The sequence below is a fragment of the Haemorhous mexicanus genome, chromosome 10 (assembly GCF_027477595.1).
Source record: "Haemorhous mexicanus isolate bHaeMex1 chromosome 10, bHaeMex1.pri, whole genome shotgun sequence".
Lineage (NCBI taxonomy): Eukaryota > Metazoa > Chordata > Aves > Passeriformes > Fringillidae > Haemorhous > Haemorhous mexicanus.
Genome location: NC_082350.1, coordinates 2,374,422 through 2,396,063, shown reverse-complemented (window position 1 = coordinate 2,396,063; position 21,642 = coordinate 2,374,422). Strand labels below are relative to the sequence as shown.

Sequence of the window (21,642 nt, the reverse complement as noted above, 5' to 3'; positions counted from 1 at the left end):
GTAAATAAATGCATATATTTTAATTCCTACACTTAAAAATATATAAGAATTTAAAATCTCCTGCTACCAATATTGTCCAAGTGGAAAAGATAACATACTGTGGGACTCCTGAAAACACACAGCCAACTCCTTCACAGTGATCAAAAAGAAAAACCCACACTCTTGTTAGGAGCTGCTCTCCCACTCTGTGCCCTCCTGACTGCTGGCCCATCTCTCACGGGTCTCAGTGAGACACCCCATAATATGACCCCATGAACATCTCCCACCCAGCAGCATATCAGGTGGATCCCTGGATGAACATACTGCACTATCCATGAGCTGGAAGCACTGCATGGATTAAAATTCCTTCTTTTCTGGGTCAAGAGAGATGCTGCAGTGCCCCTCAAGGCAGCACAAGCCATGCACAGAATATCCACATCCCAGACATGACCCTGGCACAGCACATGGCTGCAGCTTTGCATGATGGCAGAAGAATGTGAGAAGTCCTTGTGGATACCTAGCTTTTTTTTCTTTTTTTTTTTTTTAATTGGCTCTAGCTCCTCTGAAACATCATCTTCCATAGTGAAGGATGGGCCTAAGAGGCAAGACTTCAGAAGGTGAAGAGCAATAGCATGTCTTTATTTTTTCAAATATCTCTATCCTAAGCTCAATCTTTGGGCATAAACATCTTGTGTTTTCCAGGACTCAATTTCAAGGAAAAAACAGACAATAAAACCTGTACTCCAAAGTCTCATCTCACAACCCACGTAACAATTCTAAAAGGGCAACAGACAGGGCAACAGCACCTTAAAACAATCCCATTTGTAAAAATTTGTATTTGATGAGCAATGCAGGCTGCAGGTTACTATAGCAGCCAGATCCATCACCTAGGTGACCAAGCAGCAGTGATATCAGCATTAACCTATCCCTACACACAGCCTCACACTGTGCACGTTAGCAGCCTCCCATTCCCTGGAAGTTTCTCTTCATACCAACAGATGGACAGCAGCAGAGCAGATGGACAGTCTGCAGGAGGGTGACTCTCCTCACAGCACCAGCCTGCCTTGCTAAGGAGGATTATTTCTGACAGCAGCACCTGTGGAAGTGCTGAGCACCTGAGGCAACCAACATGTGTAACCTGATTTACGACCAGAATAATAAGCAGCAACTTGCCTGAAAGCTCTTGGGAAAAGCTTCTGATGGCCAAAGAGTCCACTGAACATAGCAGAGGGTCTGAGGCATAAATCCACACCAAACAGAGGGAGTGTCTGGGGCCATTGGCAAGGTCTTCCCCCAAGGAACCATGACTTTTGGGAAGCCAAACTTTTAACAAGGAACACCAAACCCAATAAATTCCCAAATCAATACCTTACCTATTCCATGGGAATGATCTGTTCCAAATAAGATGTTTCTCAATGTTGCCCTGATGCTGTTTCACTCTGGGTACCTCAGGAACACTCCTGAGTAGAGATGTGTTTGTTTACAACCAAGCAAAACATCACTGATTACAGGGACAGATTCATCTCCAGACTCCTGGAAAATACTGACTTTTTTTTCCCTAACAATGTTAAATAATTGGTAGCTTCTGTAGTCTAAATGGATTCTGGTTGCTTGGGCTAAAAGAAATTAAATGGAATTAAGATTTTTTCCCCCCTTTTGTTAAAGGCTGCCTTTATATCTCATCGAGAAATTACCCGAGACAGAAATCTCTTTTCCTGCACTTTGATAAATAGGGATGACTCATTATTTCCCCCTTTTGCTTTAAATATCCTGTCATCCTTGTGGTTTGCTTTGTTCAGCTATTCTCTCAGCTTCACACAGCACCTGCTGTCATGACACAGGAAGTCCTCTGTGGTTCTTGTGCCCTTTCAGTGCATCCCCTTATCAACAGAGCACTCTGACCTTTACACATCCCTCACTTTACTCACCCAGCAGACATTTGCAAACCCCCAAGACAGCCTTTCTTTGATCACCACCTCCTAGGCACCAGGAGATTACATTATCTTGGCAGAGCCAAAAAACATGTCCTACCTTTCCAAGCCTTTACCCTCACTCAGACTTGGGGCTGCAGTTTAAATTTTCTAAGGAAACTGAGCTGTTACAGCTTCATTGACAATTCAGGAGATGGGGAAACGTCTTCAATCGAATTTGGTTTGAAACCTAATTATTTGCTTCCTTGTCTTTTGCCCATCTTTCACTGCCCCCTGTTCCTTGTGCTCAGCAAAGACAGTGGTGTCCTTTACCTGCTTATCCATGCACAGGTTGAGCAAAGACCATTAGAAGCCAAGCCCTTTGTCATCTTGGAGAACAAAAGAATAACTGTCTTCTTGATAAAGCCAGTTTTCTTCTCTGTCTTTCACTGGCTGATGATGGGATAACACCAGCAAAAGAAAACAAGATCAAAGTCATAGTGCTGGGTGTGAGAAGATAAAAGAAAAAAAATTCAGAAAGAAAGGAACGTCGGGCAGATGAGAGAAATAAGAAATGCATTTCTGCAGCAAAGGACATTTTACACTGAGGCTAGACAAGGGCAGAAGATTCTAGGGAAAAACAGGGCCTCTGTGTTCTAGGGAAGACATCTACTGGGGCCTGAAAGATTCAACCTCAACACAGAGAACACTTGAGCAGTGGAAAACAAAAAAATAGAAGAATGGAAACGAATAAATGTTTTATTGTCAGCTGAGAACTGTACATTCTTTGTTGTTGACAGATGCAGCTTGAATTTTGCAGAGCTTTTGTATCTGCTTGCTTCCCTGATGAAAACACCCTTCAGAGGTGATCCAGGAGTGCCCAAGGGCTCCCACCCTGTCCCTGCAGAGGCTGGAGCTGCAGGGGGGCTGAGGCTCAGCCTCAGTACACGAGCCAAAGTCCAGGCTCTGTGAGGGGAGGACATACCTGCCTTGATTTGCTGATGTCAGATAGGGAACAGTGTGACCTGGAAACTTGCAGAGGGACTGGCAAGGTGAACAGAACACATGGATGCAGTCAACTGCTCAAGAAGCTCTCCATGTTTTTTGTCTGTGAATTATATTCAAAAATGTTTATTTAGTTCATATCCTTAGCAGTCCTCTTCAGAGGATTGGGTACCCAAGGTCAGGATGCCTTTCAGGACAACTGGGTACCTTTAATGAATAACTGCACTTTAAGCAGTGAATTCAATTAAAATGCATCACTACACTGGAGAAAATATCCAGCCCTTGTGACATTGTGCAGTGGTGCACTCAGTGTGGAGATACAAGATAAACAAGGAACACTCCGACCTTGTGTAGCATCCTGCAGGACTTAACTTCCCATTGCTTTTTACCTTTTTTCTTTCTCAAATCCTAGTTACATTTATATATTTAGGAAAGATAACAGGCTACATGAACTTTGCAGAACTGCCAACAGCTGCTCAGGTGCCATGATGAGGTTGCAAGTGTGCTCAACTGTGCAGAAAGAGAACTTTCTCACGAAACACCTCGCTGGTGTTTCCTGCAGGAGCACTGGAATGCTCAGTTGTTTCCAACTCCATGCCCCTGAGAAACTAAATGGCTCCTAAATGCTGTAATCCCATTTTGACTCTCACTTTTATCCCTCTCCAAACCAAGACTGCAGCAGCAGAAGGCAGTAGGGTTTTAGCTGTTGCTGCACAGAGCAGCCCAAGATGGCACCTGAGAGGCAAGAATGTAAAGCTTCCTCTTTTCTAGAATGACAAACAGGAGAAATGTTATTCATCTGTTTCTGTGTGGGGAAAGCTCACACTAGAGAAAACCCAAAAAACCAGGAGAGAACTGCTTGAAGAGATCATGAAAGGAGACCTTCAAAGGCAGGGGGCAAAGAACCTTTGGATTACTTTCTTCCCTTTTTATAATGCATAGAGGACATGAAAGAGGTTTTTCAGTAGTTCTTTCTTATTCTAAAAGGATTTTTTTTTTGGTTCCTGCTTCTTTTTTACATTAAATATTCAAGTCTTGCCTTGCATAGAAGGCTCTGAGGCAAACAGCATCAAAGACATGCCCAAGGCAGGATCAAGTACATTGGTAAAAGACATTTGGTTTGTGCCCATCTTGCACTGAATTCAAAAACCAAACCAAATTTAGTTCAGCTGCAACAAATACTTTTAGAATAGTAAAAAATTAACATCTTTAAATTACTAATGTTTTAACTTAAAAAAAAAATGTACCCTCAAAAATTCACACTTATGTTTGGGCAGAAGAAACTTGTCCTTCGTATTCAATGTGAAATTAGTGATAAATAAAAATAGTGATAAATAAAGCACCTTTTCATTGCCTTTGTGTTATGAATAGGGTCTAAGTTACCTTCTGAAACAGACTTGTATCCCACACCCTTTTTCTGCTGAAGGGAAAAACACTTTCTGAGCCAGCTGGTCTCTTTTCTGGGTAGGAAAGCAGCAGCAGAGCTGTTGGACAAGGACTGGAGACTATTTCTTGTGCAACAACAGATCAAACTCCAAGTCTGCTGTACCTACAAAATGCCAGATGATTTTCTCCACTGCTTGTAGGAGCAGGAAACCTCTCAGACCCTTGGGTGGTGAAACTATCTGCTAAAAACATAAAAATAAAAGCATCTTCTTGTAACACAAACATGTTGGATTTGGAAGTTAGCAAGAGGAAGCAGAGATGGTGCATCTGATGACATTTTCCCAGTTTCTTTCTCAGGGTAGATCTGAGCTTTCAATACTGAAGTGCTATTGTAACACTTTTTCCCTGTTCTGCATATGTGGTTTTGGTGGATTGCCTACTGAATATTGAGTTAGGGATGCTGAGAGCCTGCTTGTGTTCTCCAGTTCCTGTGGCTATGTTGCCCTAGTCAGAATTAAATGATACATTACACCCTGAGTCACCCTCTGCTAATGCCTGCTAGATGTTTTCTGGCATCAAGGTTTAGAATTGGAGCTCACTGGAAATTTTCCATAGGGGAGATTTTCTGTTTCTGAGATAATAGGAATTTTCCATGAGGGGAAAAAAAAAATGTTGTTTCTGCCAAAAAAAAAATTGAAAAGGTTTGTTTGCAAAGAGGATCAAAAGATAGTATTTCATTTTGAATTGACCTGGACTAAGCAAACTGCTCAATGCCCCAGGTGATCCACATGAATTTTGGATACTTTCTGGTGGAAACAGTCCAGCCATAGCCCAGCCTCAGACAAAGAGGGGGCTGGGACTGCAATTTTCAGATGGCCCCGTGTGACTGCTGATTTCTGACAGCCACGAGTGTCACAGGAGCCTGCTGGGCAGGCAGGGGGTGACAATGGTGACAATGCCCCAGTTGCACAGCAGGGTTACAGAGCCCCGTGCAGGATCTCCAGCAGTGAGACACAGACCCAGACAGGTTCTGCAGTCAGGGAGAAGGCACTCCCAGTAACCCCCAGGTGCTTTCTGAGCTGGCATTTCCACCCCCACTTCCTTTCTTCTCTGCTGGAACCGCTTCCTCCACTCTTCCACCCCTGTTCCCTCCCAGCTCCCATGCTCTTTCCTCACCCCTCATATCCCAGGTGCCACTCCTCAGTGCCAAGCTGCTCCTGCCCCTGAGCAGCTCCTCCATGCTGCTGCCCACCAGGAACCTGAGTGGGAGACAAATCCATTGATGCCCTCCAATCCTTTGCCCCTTCAGCAGAAGTTTCTCCTACAGCTGAAAATGCTCCCAAAGCTTGGTTTTCATTTGTCTCTTTTTGTTAAAAAAACAAAACCACACAACCTGTCACAGTTGTCTAAAAGGAGGCCCCTCCTCTGCCCTCCCAGTGCCCATCAGGAATGCCCTGAGATCTGGAGTGTCTGGACTGTCAAGCCAGCAGTAATCTTCTTTTCCTGTTTCAGTGGGCTCTGGCTCAGGCCACAACATGCAGATAAACACCAAGGAAACAGATCCCAAACCTGAAACTGCTGTCACCATGAACAACCACTGCATGGCCTGGATCTGGGACTTTGCTGCTCTAGGGGCAAAAAGGAATGGAAAACTGCCCACTTTGGAGCCTTCTCTGAAGTGTGGAGAACCTCAGATCAGAGCTACCAGTACTCTGTCAGGGTAGAGCCCTTCCCACTTACCTTCTGCCTCCAGAAGTGAAAGGCCACACAGCAAATAAGGACATTTAATTAATATCTTCTGGCTGTCACTGGACTTCTGTCCTTTGGTCTGTGAACTTCTTTCTTCACTCCCCTTCAAATAAAGCAAAACTTCCCTGCACCATGAATGGAGCCCTGCAGACCACACCTGTCCAGCAGTTCAGCAGCCACAGGAAGGCCCTGAAGGAAGCAGAGCTTTTGGGCAGCACTTCTTTCCAGCAGCCTTCACACAGCTCTGAGCTGTGCCAGAGGAAAAGGCTGAGAGGTGTGCACATGCTGGCACAAAAGCAGCTCCTATCAAGCAGCAGGTAACCGTGACACAGCTGTCACCCCAGTGCTCTCCAGGGGAGGTGCAGGTCAGTCCTGGAACAGCCCTTGTGAAGGCCCTGTTTGGGGATCTCTTGGAGCTCCTTCTCTGCTGTACCAACTCAAACACTGCTGGATTTGCCTTTTCTCCCCCTGGGAGTGCTGATCAGTCAGGCACACAGCACTGCAGGGTCTGGCTGATGCACTGGAGCTGCATGGGAACTGCAGGGCCACAGGGGCAGAGGCCACTCTGACACTGTCACTGCTGGGGGCAGCACGGGGCATCCAACAGCTGCAGCAGAAAGGGTTAGAACAAATGGGCTGAGAGAAGAGTGTCAGTGATGTGATCTCTGTCACAGGGTGACACTGGCACTGTCTGACCCTGCCAGCTGGCCTGACATCAGGGGAGACTGTCCCAGCCACCCAGCCACAGCCCTGAAGGGACAGGACAGGTTGCAAATCTCACTGACAGAGCCCATCCCTGCCCCCAGAAACCCAGGGCAGAAAGCAGAGGTTCCTAAAGCACTGGCTGCTCTATCAATCTCTAATCAGCTGCAGGTACTGAGTGCCCCACACAGCTCTGGGGGGGCGTGGAGAGCACTAACCACACACCAAACCTCTCAAAGCAAGGGTCACTTGGTCAAACTGTGCCACTGCTGCTCCTATCCCTCCCCACATCCCCCTGTGCCAGACATGTGCAGCACCTGGGATCTACTCTCACTCTATTTTCTATAGTATACAAGTAGGATTTCCCACAGGAGATCATCTTACCTGCAGCAATGATACTGGATGATAAACTCTGTAATCCCAGAATAAAAATTATCAGGCAAATGACTGCACTTCTTACAGGCAATTACAGAACAGTTCCTCAAAAATACAAAGAGCCCCTTGAAAAATGAGCTGAAAGGACAACTGGCAGAAAGAAGGGAAGGGCAAGTGTCGTGGTTTGAGAGGAAATGGTTTTTTTGAGATGGTGTGGTCACGCCAATCGGTGTCCAGATTTCAATATTGGCACCTGGTTTGTCCACTGAGGGCATGGATACGCCTCTGAGAACACAGGGGGTTAAAAGCTGTGAACTCCCACTGGAAGTTCCTTTGGAGTTCCGGCCCTGGACCAAAGGAGACCTCTCCCCTGTCCAGCTCCGAGCTGAGCAGGGGGGAGGGGAGCCATGTGGCCGGAGGGAGGTAGGCCAGGCTTGGGCCGAAGGGTGGAGGAGCATTGCACTGCCAGGGCTTCGGGCAGCCATCCCCCATTCCCCCCCGGAGGGAGAGAGAGAGAGCAGCCTGTGCTTGTGATAGCGTGGCTGGAGTGAAGGAGAAGGGGGGGGTGCCCAGCAGGGCAGCCAGCCATGGGAGTTCATGAACCAAACCGGCAGAGCCTGGGACTTTTAACCCTTCTTGGGACGATGGAAACCTTGCAAATGCTGATTCCTCCTGGAGTTGGTGAGATTGAGAGAAGTTGAGAAGAATTCTAGGTGGGAGGAGATGATGGAGTGGCTTTTGGCTGGACTTTTCTTGGATAGCTATGGACAGAACCCTTGAGTTCCTGTGACACAGAGACTGCATTCTGGGGGGAGGCAAGGGCTCAGAGCCAGGAGAGTGCGGTGATGCGAAGGTGTGTGAACAGAGACGAAGGGTGGAGGAGAATGGTGGTGGTGCCCTTCATCTCCGAAGAAGAAGAAGAGGAAGATGATCTCTGTTCGAGAGACCCCTCAGCCCCAGGGGGTGAAACATGGGGGGGACAGGTGTCCCAAAAGGAGAGGGACTGTGCTCTTTTTTGGAACTGGACAAAGCATCCTTAAAGGGAAAAACCCTAGAAGCAGCTCTGGTCCATGTGCAGTGGTGAGAGCACTGGACATGGAAGGAAGAGGTCACGATGGCAAAATGTTCTCCGGGCGGTGCCACACGTGACACAGAAACACGAGAAGTTTTGACTGTTTCCTGGGTGAAGTCTGTGGTGCAAGAGGGACTCCTCTCTTCTCAAAGAACTGAGAATTGATTATCCAAAGGGTGGTAACAGAATTAGGAAATTTGGTGGGGGGAGGAGGAGGAAATTTGGAAGGTTTTCATCCTGTGTTCTGTGTGTTTTTCTTTGTAGTTTTAGGTTAATAAAGTTTTTTTCTTTCAATCTTAAGTTGGAGCCTGCTCTGCTCTGTCTCTGATCACATCTCACAGCAGATACCAGGAAAAGAGGTTTTCTCATGGAAGCACTGGCATTGTGCCAGGCTCAAACCATGACAGCAAGAGTGAAAGATGTGATTTGCCAAAAGGATTGGGATTTTCTAAGTGTGGAATCAGACTCAGTAAGAGAGAGATTAACTAACAGAAAACAGAAGTGCAGAAAATATCCTTTATGGACTTGGAAGTTGAGAAGCAAGGAGTGGGAGCACCAAAAGAGCTAAAGAAGATTTAAACGATTTTACACCCCAGAGCAGAAACAGTTCATGAGGCTGAGCACACCCCTGAGCCAAGGACAGGTAACACAAAGCTCTGCTGCAGAACTGCTCCTTTCCTCAACCTGTGCTTCAGTGCCCAGTCCTGCTCCAGGCTCTTTGTCCTGCAGGTTTTGAGCTGATCTGTGGCATGAGGCAAGAGCCATCAGGTCAGCCAGCAGCCTGCACAGCTTGGGGCAGCTGGAGCTCAACCTTCTCCTGCTGGGAGCTGGCAGTGCCTCCAGAGCTGCTGGGCATGAGCCAGATCCACACAGCAGCCTGGGCTCCCATCTGCCTGACAGGTGTTTTCCAAAACTAGACTAGAGTCTGCTGCTCATTGTGAAAAACCATCAGGCATTGCACTGATTAATGCAATCATTAGCAACTCCTAGGTTCTGCACACCTTTATTAGGAAAATAACTTTCTTTTTGAAACTGGGCTGTCTAAAATTGACAATAACTCACTGTAGCCATGAGTTTAGTCTACCTGAATTTTCCCACATGAACCTTAGACCAGAGCACCCCAAAAACGTGACACCAAGTGTGCACTGCAGTCACGTGCTGCTAATTACCAACCTGCCATGCACAGTCAAGGGAAATTTAATTTACACCAGTCAAGGTTGACAGAAAAAGCATTGCTCAGAAGAAACATTTAGATAAAAGAAAGAACTCATAACTTAATGCTCTCTTTTTTCTGCACAAAAATTTAAATTATCTCAATGTTAGCTTTCAGGTTTCTCTTGTATCAAACACATAAATGGAAAACCTTTTAAAATTGCAAAGCAGCAGTAAGGAATGACTTGTGAAATATTTTAACATTTTCATTTTTGTCACCATGTCTCACCCCTTCCACCTGCAAGTTTCACCCAAACTTGGTGAACACACAAGCCAAAGACTGGCATCAGAAATGCACAAGCTGGGTTCCTGCTTCCCAAATAACACCAAGAATCAAGAACACTTTCAGCACCTGCCCATCACAGCTTTTTCACACTTTGGTTCTTGTCAAGTACCTGTTTTTTATATTAGATAAACTGAAGCCAAAATTCCAAGCCTGCCTGTATAATGTGCAGCATATTCCACATATTGCATTCTGATGGTCTCAAACCTAGGATTGCAACAAAAATCTCTTTTTAAATTACATAGTAGATATTTTCAAGCTATTGACAAGCTCCAGTGAACTCATCTTACACTTTTCCATAGGTGTGTAATTATCCCAGCTATGTTTGCTGTCTGTGCTTTTTGTCCTTCTAGAACATCCCTCTGGTATGACTTACAGCCAGGATCCAGCCCTCACCTGCAGCTCTGTGTGTTGCAAGGGCTCCTCACACCTGCAGCATGTGCAGCACCACCAACTTCAGCCCCAAGGATTTCCCCCCTGCAGAACCAGGAGAACCCTGCTCTGCCCACACTCTGGGTTTGTGGGACTGCTCTCCCAACTCAAGACACAATTGCTAGGGAAAAGTATGTTTTAGAAAAGGAGTATTATTGTAAATCCTTTACTGCTGTTTCCACATAATTTGGATATTACTGGCACAACCCAGCACTCTGTAATTCCAGAGATGGAAGGTGAGGAAATTCAGCAGCTGCAATCTGAAGTTTCACAGCCAGGTGAATCTTTGCACCTTTTACTCTCTCCAGACTGTATTTCTCAATCTGTCTGGATGCCCAGAAACCTGAATTACAGTCTGATTTCTCAAACTGTCGCTTTTCTTTATAATTCCATACAATCTGGAGATGCTGTTAAAGACCTGAGGCCAAGAGCTTGGCTCAGATCTCAGTGGTTTAAACTGTTCCACACTGCAGGCCTTATTTAGATGCCCTGAATTATAGTTACAAAGGCTTATTTATTAATGTTGCAATTTACAACATTCTTAAAACAGATCTAAGAAACCTATACAGCTTTTATTCTTGTTCTATGCTCAAATAAAAATCAAACCTAATCCTTCCTTCAAGTCTCTGAATAACACTAAGCATATTAAATTCAGTTCAACATCTTTGAATTGCAGAACCTTGTAAAGCAATACTCACATTTTTATTACTCTGAGTTTCTCCTTGGTGGAATGTGAGGCACATTCCCAAAGGCTGCCACGAGAGGAAGAATGAAGAACTCTTAATGGGATCCTCCATGGCAGCTCAGCACAAGGAATTTGCTAGGGAAGAAGTGGAAAAACACCTCCTGATGGTTTCATTTTAGTCAAGGAGAACAGACAACTGCAGTCATTGCTCTTGGTTTTTTCTAAACATATCCCACTAAAACATATCTAAATTGTATCTTTCTATTACTGCACACTGTTTATGTTCCCTCATTCCAAACATGCCCTCCTGGTAAATTCTGCAGTGCTGCCAGCATTAGGAACACCTAAGGCCAGTGTCACCCAGGTGCTGTCACCTCCAGCCATGGGACACCCTCCTTTGGTGCACATAATCCTGCACACTGGAACTACACAGCCCACCACAGCACAGCTGCAAAACTCCCCTGCAATGGAAAACCTTCAGCCTTAAGGGTCCCTTTATGGAAAATGAGGGTGTCAGTTCGGGCCAGGGCATTTCTGAGCAGGGAAACAAAATATCCTTACTTGTGCAAATCAGAGTCTCCAACAGGAGCCCTCTAAAATAGAGCTTCCTTTATTTTTTGCTGTGGATACAATACACTCACCGAAAATCTAAGCTGGCTATATAACTTGGGGTTTTGTGGTGGCATTTTTAAAGAGAGGTGTATCAACAGATATTTCAAAACAGGAAGCAGAACACAGAATGGTCTGGGTTGGAAGTGACTTTAAAGGTCATCTCACTCCAGCCCCCGACATGGGCAGGGACTCCTTCCATCAGCCCAGGTTGCTCAGGGCTCCAACCAGGATGGGGCAGCCACAACTTCTCTGGGCAACCTGCACCACTGTCTCACCACCCTTACAGTAAAAAATTTCTTCCTACCATCTAATGCAAAGCTGCCCTCTTTCAGTTTAAAGCTTTCCCCTTTGTCCTGTCACTCCATGCTCTTGCAGGTAGCGTCCCTCTCCATCATTCTTCTCTCCTGACACAGCCAATTTCCTTCAAAGAATACAATATATTGATGCATACCACTGCTCCCTCCTTTCAGCTTTTTTCCAGGTTGTGATTTCTGGGATGTTTTGGCCTGCCTCTAGTCACATGGGATTTGAACTGGATCTGCCCTGGTACACTTGTAGATATAGATGGCATATGCCAGAAACAACTCTTCACAGGTTCAGTGAGCTCAGATTAAACTAGGCACTGATTTAAAGAGGTAACATGTAAAAGAACAGGGTAATGTTTCCCTCATTATGATATTAACCATCACCTTGAATTGCAATGTGCTGGAAAGCTAAAACAAAACAGCATTTAAAACTGCCTGGCAAAGACCAAAACCTTTGGGGAAAGGAATACAGATGTATCAGAGAAATAACCACAAAGGTGACAGAAAATAAAGGCACTGCACCCAAAAAGATGGCACCAGTGAACAGCCATGGGGAGAAAAGCAGCACAGACAGGGAAATAATTCAACACAGCAGCCAGCCAAAGTCTAAAACAAAGGGGGGGAAAAGGGAAGAAACAGAAGGAAAGCTGAAGTTGCCTGCAGGGAATGACCAGGCAGGCCATGAACAGAGGGAGACTCACTGACAGCAGCTTTGTCCCAGGGTGATCCCACAGCTCCAAGGACAGCTCCTGCTCGGGCTCCTGGAGGTGCCAGCTCAGAGGGCAGGTCCTGCTCATCAGCTCTGTGGGGAAAGCAGATTTTAACCAGTCAGGGCAACACCACCTTGCATTTCACGTGCTTCCTCCCACCAGGGCCGCTTCAAACACCTCAAGTGCCTGACTTGCCCACTCAATTAAAATTTGCCATTTGTCTGACTTCCTGTCCTAATTACCCCTTCCCCCTGCAATCTGGGATCTTCCTGGCCGTGAGGAAGAGAAATGCCAACATTTTCTACAGCAGCTCAAACAGGTGTGGTCTCTAGTGGGGGCTACCAAAGACCAAATATTTCTGTCTGCAAAGTAATTTTGTTCCTGAGGAGCAACTTCTTGTTCAGGAATGCTGCTGAACAAAAGCACCTGCAGAACCTGCACCAAAAGCTCCTGAAAGCTATTGGAAACACAATGCTCTCCTGATGTTTGCCACACTGCATTACCTGTGACAGCAGCTCCAGAGGCAGCCAGGAGACCCCAGTGGCCAATTACAGACTCAGCTCCTGAAAATCAGAGAGAAGTGAAGGGCCAAAAATTTATCAACCAACCTTATCAGCTCCTGCCTCCAGGCAGGACACAGGAAATAGCATCTCCTCTTTGCCCTTGCCAAAAAGAAAAAGAATCAGCAATAATCACACAACAAGGCAAGGGAGGCTACCAACAATGAATTAGAGTTGTTTGCATCTTTTATATAGCACTTTGACTTAATTCTTTAAAAATGTGCGAGCCAGAGTTTCTCATGCCTTAAAAATGATTTTGTATTTGAAAGGAAAAAAGCTGAGCCACTCTAAGGCAATAAGGGAAACCTGATACACATACACAAGAAACTGATCCTCTTCAGTAATAAAGAACACACATTTTTCTTCAAAATTTTATTTTAATTTAAATTATGGGGCCAGCCAGATTTTTTGGGTATGAAACATTTTCCTCAGGAGAAATGAAATGCTACCATGGAAATAGAATTACAATTGTATACATCTCTTATTATTAAAAAAAGAAAAAAAAAAAAAAGAAACAACAACAAAAAAAAAAACAAAAACAAAACAAAAGAAAGCTTGCATTTAAATATGTTTTAGTAATACCCTTAAGCCTTCAAGCAGATAAGAAACCACTTCCAGAACAAGTTTTTTAATAGGAACAGCACATCGAAGGAGCTTTAATTTAAATACAACTTCTTTTCGAAAGCCAACATTCAAATGTTTCCACATATTAAAAAAGTCACCATAGCCATTGATTCCAAGGCCTAATATAGAGAAACCTCTATCCCAGTCCAAATGTTTTCACTTCTTTACACATAGAAATCTTTAGCACATCTACATCTTTCTAAAGAGGAAGGCTTACATGTTATGGTGAGTAACTTGGCAAAGAATGTTTCCTCCACTCAGCTATGATAAACCAAAATATAACTGACAGTTAGTACTGAGCTACAACACCACCCCATGCCAGCTCTGCCTGGCATCTCTGGGAAGAGTCAGCTATTTTCCTTCCTGTAAGCAAAGGGATTCTGTTTGCAAAGGACCCGTTAAGAACCTTCAAAAGACCAACTTTAATGTTAAGAGCAGTTTTAACCAAGCGAGTGAGAACACTCAATTTTCTGCAGCTCTGGGATTTTCCTTGTGAAGGCTTTCAAATCAGCTCAAACGTCACTGATTGGGAACTATTTCAAATGGGAAGAGGACAGGAAGCAAGAAACATTTTCTGTAGCATTCACAATCATTCAGTCATGCAGAATTGGAACTTCCAGGCCCCAATCCATGAGTTTTTGCTTGGTTGTGATCTCAGCGTTACTATATGACAGATAGATACAATTTTAATAACATCATTTAGCTATATTTAGTAGATTCCTTTTGTATGGTCACAGTAACAAAAACATGGTGCAAAATCAGTTGGATTTTCTGTTTTTATAAATACTGATAGTTTGCAGCAATGAAGAACGAAATCAACAAAAATTAATCATTTTGTTATCCTAGGACACCTTGGAACTGCTTCTTGAGGCCGGAGGGAATGAAATCACTCACACAACTACTGTACAGAGTTATTTACTGTCAGAAACGACGCACTGCAGGCTCCCAGAAGTCAGAGGAATCAATATGAACTTAGCATAATCCTTGCCATTTGCAGAGCTGGTGAGCACAATGCTAGTGTCATTAAATAAGGCCAATATTATCTGGTGAGAAGGGAGCAGAAAGGGTTCCAGTTCTCTGTTTCAGCCTACCCTAACTGATGGCACCCCATTAGACATGTGAATACAAAGAATTTGTTTGGGTTTGGGTGTTTGTTTCCTTTTAAATGCTGCAGTACTTAAGATTGTTAAATCAGCATTTCCATGTGATCTGAAGTATTCAATTACATATGAGCATTCATTTTGCAGAACTCAATATTAGGTAATAGTTACAGACTAATACAATAACATTCCTCTGCTGTACAAATTAAATCATATTTTAAAGAAATGAGCAGCCTAGGAGTTATATACAAAAGAAACCAGCAAGCATGTTGAAATGAAATGCAAAATGTCACTGCTAGGTCTACTGTCTGAAAAACCTTTAAAGTAAAATTAACAAAAACCCTTAGAACGTATTTCCAAGTTTACAAGTCAAGTCTCAGAAAAATCAAATCATGTCAAAAAAAAAATTCTATAAAGCAGTGAAAGGCATATATACATTTTCCTTATGAACCTTGAGATTTCACTCTTTTAAAAGTTGCTAAGTTTCAATATCAGTTTATTTGCAAGACAACTGTTTATCCCAATAAGCTCACATCTTAGATACATTTCCCCTTTGATTACAAATAAAGCACTGCACTTTTTTTTTTTTTTTTTAATCAAGGCATATAATCTTATACTATGGTGCCAGGTATGCACAGGTCACGTTGTGCTCATTATCTCAAACAAGGTAAGTGCAAACATACAGATTTATTCAGATTTGCAAGCATGCAACCTGTTACTTAACTACATGAATACCTTCTCTCCTAGACCAAACTAGTATCTATATGTTTGCTTTCACGAACCTAGAATCTTTCTTTTCAGGACTCCTAAAACAAGCAGTGTCTTTGAATTCTGAAATGACACAAATATCAAGAAAGTCCACATTGTGCAAGAAAGCAGCAGCTATGTTTCTCAACTTGGACTAAAAATGAAAAGAGAAAAACAAAAACCGTTCACTGAACAGCAGATTAGCAGTAATGTTCCTCATGAATCGATAAGAGTGCCTGATGCTGAATATCTAACAGCAAATGCTGAATTTGGGTTTAATATTTTAAAGGTTTATTGGAGTTTAAGCTTCTTGCTGTGCTGGTCTCTTCAAATCCCTGATCTGTTTAACTAAATAGGTCTTCTCATCATTAAATTGTTCATCCTCGGTCCTGTCATTCTGAAACTTGCTGAGGAACTCAATAAGTTTGGTCTGGTTCTTTAGAAGGATGTCTAATATAGGCTGTGTCTTGTTAGGATTGGCTACAAACACCTGCAAGAAAGTAAAAGACATTGAGCACAACAGCGAGAAACAAAAGGTTAAGTTAAAAAGTAAATTATCTAACAAAATACTGATGATGATAAATTAAAACTATGCTTTAATTATTCCAGTATGCCACCAAAAAAACTGCAAGTTTTTAAATAAAATTACCATTTTTTTTTAAAATCAGGGCATAAGCTGAACATCAGTACCAAAGTAACTCTAGTCTGTGGGAGGTGACCAGCCTCAACAGCCTCTGCAGAAACCAATGCAGACACTTTATGGGTAAATTCTATGGCAAATGCATGGTTTCATATCATGTGCAGCATCTGATGGGAATCTCACACTTCACTGCAAAGTTTTAGACCTCCAGTTATAACTCTTGGCTGCCTGTCTGCTGCAAAGTCAGAAGCCATCTGTCATAATGTTCAAATTACAATTCAGGTGAGTGAAATATTGCTCTCTTTCAGAGATCATGCAGTGTGATAAAACCACTTTTGAACTCCATGATTTTGTATGGAATCATGCATTCCTCCTCATCTTAATGCATTCAATCCCAAAAGTTTCTGAGATGCTACTCTGACAACCACATGGAAGTCCCTAAGTAGTTTCTAAATGGTTTTCAAAAGATGTCCAAGATATCAATTTGTAAAGATGGATCATAATCAAGCAAACATCAGTGCTCCCTTTATTTAATCACTTAGCAGACATTAAGGTCAGCTCCATTTAGGCTCAGCTGAGCAGTTTACTCAATGAAACAGCTTCTGGTCAGATTCCTTCTGTTTCACAGTGGGGTTTGGTAACATACCTTGAACACATGGAAGGCCTCAAACTGAATGTTACGACTCTTGTCTCGTAGAAGGTTCATCATTAGTTTGAGATTTTCAGGTTTACTGATGTACTTTGTCATAATTGTGAAGTTGTGTCTGTCCAGTAACAATTCACCGAGAAGCTGAAGGCAGAAAAGAATGAAAAATGAAAGAATTACTAACAGAAGAATCACCATGTATATAAATGTTTTCAGACCCCTGAAGTGGTGTGGTGCTCTGTGAATGCAGGACCAGAGGACAGGAGATAAAGTAGCCACACAACTAAGTGTCCTAGATTTCCATGTGCAGGTGCATTTTCCCCTTATTTCAACAACACAGTTTCTCCTTTTCCTCAGAAAGTGAAAAATCACACTTGTTCCCCCTTGTTATGAATTGGAAAGAGAAGTCTTTCATTTTTTCCCCCATGACTTCATTATTTTTTCCCCTTATACAGAAGCTATTCAGCATTGAAAGAATACCTTTAAAAAAACCCCAAAACCCAATAAAACAGGTTAGTATATCAAATGAAATACTGACTGTTCTTTTACTACCTAAAGGGTTTAAAAGGATTTTGCCCACAAGGATCACCTTTGCTGCAAGCTCTGCTTTACATTTATGTTCACTGTTTCTTACCTACTTGAATGTAAGATCAGTGTTGCTTAAGCCACATCATGTGAATCTCTGTTAAGTTATTTAAATGTAACCAGACTTGTTGAAGGAGAAAAATCAACAAAAATAAAGAAATTTGATGAGACATTTTTTCATAGGAAGAGAAATTACTTTGTTCTGTGCTGGACACTAAGATATGTAAGAACTGGACTAAAAAAAATTAGCTGATCCCAAGAATTAAAATGTCTGAAGAATTAACATAAATACTGTTCAAGGCTGTTACAGAAGCCATTTCAAATAAAGTTAACTCACCTTGAAAACAAAGGGAATCTCTTTGCATTTCAGACAAAAATAAAACTGCCTTACCTTAAGTGACTGTCTCTTTGTCACGTAATTTTCTGAATGAAGTAACTTCTCATATTCACTGAAGAACTAAACACAGAATAAAGAGAAGGGTTAGGACTTTTTCAAGTGTCATAGGCATCTTCTTCCAAATTATTGCAACAAAGTGGAGAAGATGCAAATCCCTAACAAAACTAAACAGAATCTGAAATCTCAGTGGGTTCCTGTAAGTCACTACACTGTCACTGCTTAGGCTTTTAAAGCAGATACAAAGTTAAACTTAGAATATGCTTTAAAAAATATGTATTTGTTCTTTCAAGAGACTTTAATGTTCAGATCACAGGGCAGTGGAAGGAGTTGCCTCATTATTTCTTACAGAAACAGGCTATGCAGAGCAGCTCTGGCTGCCCCATCCCTCATCCCTGAGGTGTCCCAGGCCAGGCTGGATGGAGCTGTGAGCAATCTGCTGGGGGTGCCCGTGGAGGGGGCTGGACCAGGGCATGTTTGAGGGGACAGCTCCTGTACCCCACATTTCTCTTCACAGAGAAAAGCAAGGCACAATTCTTCCCAAGAATATTCTTACCTCATTTGCTGTGCCTGTGTTTGTGCCAAAGCAGAATGCAATTTGGAGATTGTTTACCCACAGGGATGGTGTTTTGTTTCTTTGGCCTGTCAGGGCCAGGTGTGTGTGCCAGGACTGTTGGGTAACAGACATGAGATTCTGGGCAGGCTGTGTGCAGGGTTGAGTGCTTGGCTGTCACTGACATATTTTCTGAAAAATCCCTTTGCCAGGATTTTTCTCCTGAGAAGCTGAGAGGCCTCAGAAACGAAATGCAAACAATAATTATCTGCTGCTGTGGAATGTGGCAGGTGCATCTTTGGTTGCTCTCATGTGGATTGTTTTCACTTGATGACAAATCATGGTCCAGCTGTGTCAAGGCTCTGAGCAGTCACAAGTTTTTATTATTCTTTCTTTTCTAGCCTTCTGATGTCTTTCTTCTCTTTCTTTAGTATAGTTTTAGTATATCATTGTCTTTTAATATAATATCATAAAATAATACAGAACATGGAGTCAAGATTCTCATCTCTTCCCTCATCCTGGGGACCCTCAAACACCACCACACTTGGCAGATTCAGTTCAGATGTAATGTAACATAGTGTAATAGAATACTGAATAATACAGTATAATACAGTAATTAATTAGCCTTCTGCTATCAGTGGAGTCAGCTGCATCATCCTCTCCCCTGGTCGGGGTTCCCTGAGAACTCGCTGAGCTCCCAATCCCCAGGACACCCTGGAAAGCAGGGCACGGGCTCCCTCTGCAGGAGAAGCCAGGCTGCCTCCCACAGGACCACGGGCAGTGTCAGACGGATGTCTTGCACTCACCAGAGAAAACTGATTTTTCAAATTGTGCAGGGTTTTTTACAAATGCCCAAGTGACCAACTGGAGTTGCAATTCAGTGTGTCAAAATGTGAGGACATCACCGAGTCAGGCAGGACTAAAATAAACATTTACCTTGCTCACTCTTTAGGGTTTTTTTAATATTGTCAAGTTTAACTATCCATGAGTAGTCCAAGTTCCATGGCTGTTACATTGTTAAATACAGTTTCACTGTGACTTTTTTTAGAAAAACATTGATCAAAATCTCTTAAAATATATGATTACACAGCAAGCAGAACTTTGCTTCAAAGTAGATGAAGAGGTGAGCTAAGTATCAACTCTGCACATCTAATTTCTAAGAGCCTCTTATTGGTTCCCAAACAGTGCTTAAAGCATAATTCAGTAGATACTTCAGGGCTAAAGCAAGTAGTCAAAAAGGGAATAATAATTTTTGTCTCCTGTTTAAAAAGCTGAGTCACTCAGAGGAGATATTTGTGTTTTAGTGAACATGGCTGGAGACAAACCTTTAAAACTCAATGTGATTCCAAGTTTGTTTGTTGGGTTTTTTTTTTTTTAAATTGCTTGTGAAGTCTGGGAGTTTTAACCAGGGTAAGATTTAAACACTTAAATATCTTTGTGGAACTTATTCTGAATAATCTGTTGAAAGGCAAAAGGATGGAAGTCATGTAGCTGAAAATGCCAGGATAAATGAAACTCTCTAACATCATTTGTTTTGGCTTTGGGGGGTGGGGGAACTGAACCCCAAGTTCAGCTGATTTAATATTGTGTGGAAATTCCCAAATCCAGAGCTAAACAAGGAATAAGATTGATTTCTTCAAATAAGATACACAGCACCAGAGAGCTCTAAATATGAAAAGGTGTCTGCTCACCCTATCGTAATGTTGTTCCAAAAATTCTGCACTTAACAACTTGTGTCTTGTAAGCAAATCCTGTAAGAAAGCACAAACCCAGTACTGTCACTAAAAATATTTAAACAGTACAAAGACATTCTCACACATGTAAGACATTCAATCCAAAATTCTGCTATTTCATGAAACACGCTGGTTTAGGACATGAATGCAATTACCTGGACACTGCTCAGGACCTTGGCATCCCTTAGGAAAGATCTGTGATGAGTTACTTTAATTCACAGAGAAACAGCCTGTGAAGAGTGCTATTTATGGATCAAGACTAGATTCTGCACACAACTACACACAACCAAGGTTAAGACCCACCATTTAATATTGATTAATATTATGCTTACTGTACCCATAACTGACTGGTTTAGGGATACAAAAATTGGGCCACATAAAATTTCCCCAGACAAAGCAACAGCACCAGATATCCTCAGGAGGAGCTGAAGACACAGATTTAAAGCCCCTGGCATTGGAGCACACCTGCATTCAGGTAATGCAGGATTACAGTTTACTCTCCAGAACAGGATTCTGGGGAGCAAATGTACTGTACTGTATTCCGAGCAATCAGGAAGAACAGTGTCCAGCTCACCCATCCCCATCACACCTATGTTCTTGCCCTCTGCCAAGGCTTTGTTTGCCAAGAGCAGCCCCACAGCAGTGGGTGCCCAGGGCAGAGAAGCAGCAGTCCCAAGGTCTGAGGGATTACCTTGAAGGTGGCGAACGCATCGGATGCGATGTCGAACGTGGACATCTCCACGTACCGGAAGAAGTCGTAGAACTGCTCTGACCACAAGATGATTTTAGCTAGTGGCTCGTGCCTGATGCATTCTCTGAGCATTATCCCACAATTTAGAGCAATTTCTGGAGATTCGTACCTATTCACAAAAGCCAACAGAGATTCTTGATGAGTTTTTGCACTTTCACAAGTTAGCACTGCAGCACCACACTGCTTATTACAGCCTTCAGTACCATCAAGTAACAAACCCATTAAAATCAGAGGTACTCACTTCTGCATTAAACTCCATTTTTAAATATTTCTGCTAAATTCTGCTAAAATAGCTGCCAGTTACAATTACAGCCAATTAAAAGGATTTTCACAAATGGGGAAACAAGACTAAATAAAACTACTTTCTTTGCTCTCTTGTTCCATACTGGTGGGATTGCAGACATCTGGAAAAGCAGTAAATGATTTGCCTTGAAAGCTGCTCCCTTAAACATGACAGCAATTGACAGAAAACCTCCCATATGAGCAGGAGGAGTTAAGTTAACAATACTGGACATACATTCAGATCTCTCCTCCATTAAACCATTTTTCAGCATCACTGGCTGCTCTGCACATCATGGGCTCCAGCTTCTGGAGCAGTCACAGCCTCTCACATGCATTCCTGCCTCACACCTCCAGAATGCTGCCTCCTAAACCAGTAGGAGCTAACTGAAATCCTCCCCAGTTTCAGGAGAGAAGTATCACTGTGCATACTAAGCCTTAACTCTATTACCCTACCAAAAAAAAATCCTGAAATAATTTTCATTAAATCCTGTGGTACTCTCCATTCAACCTGTCATGGAGATTTGAAATCTACTGAACTTTCTGCAATTCATGCCACAGTTTAAATTCACATAAACTTGTCTCAGTTGGATATCAGATGTAACATGTAAGT

General features: G+C 42.8%; 1 protein-coding gene and 1 long non-coding RNA gene across 2 annotated transcripts in view; both read right to left on the bottom strand.

Annotated features, from left to right (window-relative positions):
- Positions 1 to 417: 417 nt before the first annotated feature.
- Positions 418 to 5,452, bottom strand: LOC132331504 (uncharacterized). Its single transcript, XR_009487612.1, has 2 exons — positions 4,278 to 5,452; positions 418 to 2,997 (listed from the first exon to the last, which is right to left on the bottom strand). It is a non-coding gene; the product is annotated as an uncharacterized LOC132331504 (long non-coding RNA).
- A 7,882-nt stretch (positions 5,453 to 13,334) lies between these two features.
- CAB39 (calcium binding protein 39) overlaps positions 13,335 to 21,642 on the bottom strand; it is a 43,040-nt gene continuing 34,732 nt past the window's right edge. The window contains exons 5-9 of the mRNA XM_059854934.1: positions 20,691 to 20,859; positions 19,958 to 20,017; positions 17,711 to 17,776; positions 16,735 to 16,878; positions 13,335 to 15,938 (exon numbers count right to left, since the gene is read on the bottom strand). Of these exons, the coding sequence (XP_059710917.1) occupies positions 15,750 to 15,938; positions 16,735 to 16,878; positions 17,711 to 17,776; positions 19,958 to 20,017; positions 20,691 to 20,859 (628 nt within the window). The 3' untranslated portion in view covers positions 13,335 to 15,749. The remainder of the gene's footprint in view (positions 15,939 to 16,734; positions 16,879 to 17,710; positions 17,777 to 19,957; positions 20,018 to 20,690; positions 20,860 to 21,642) is intronic.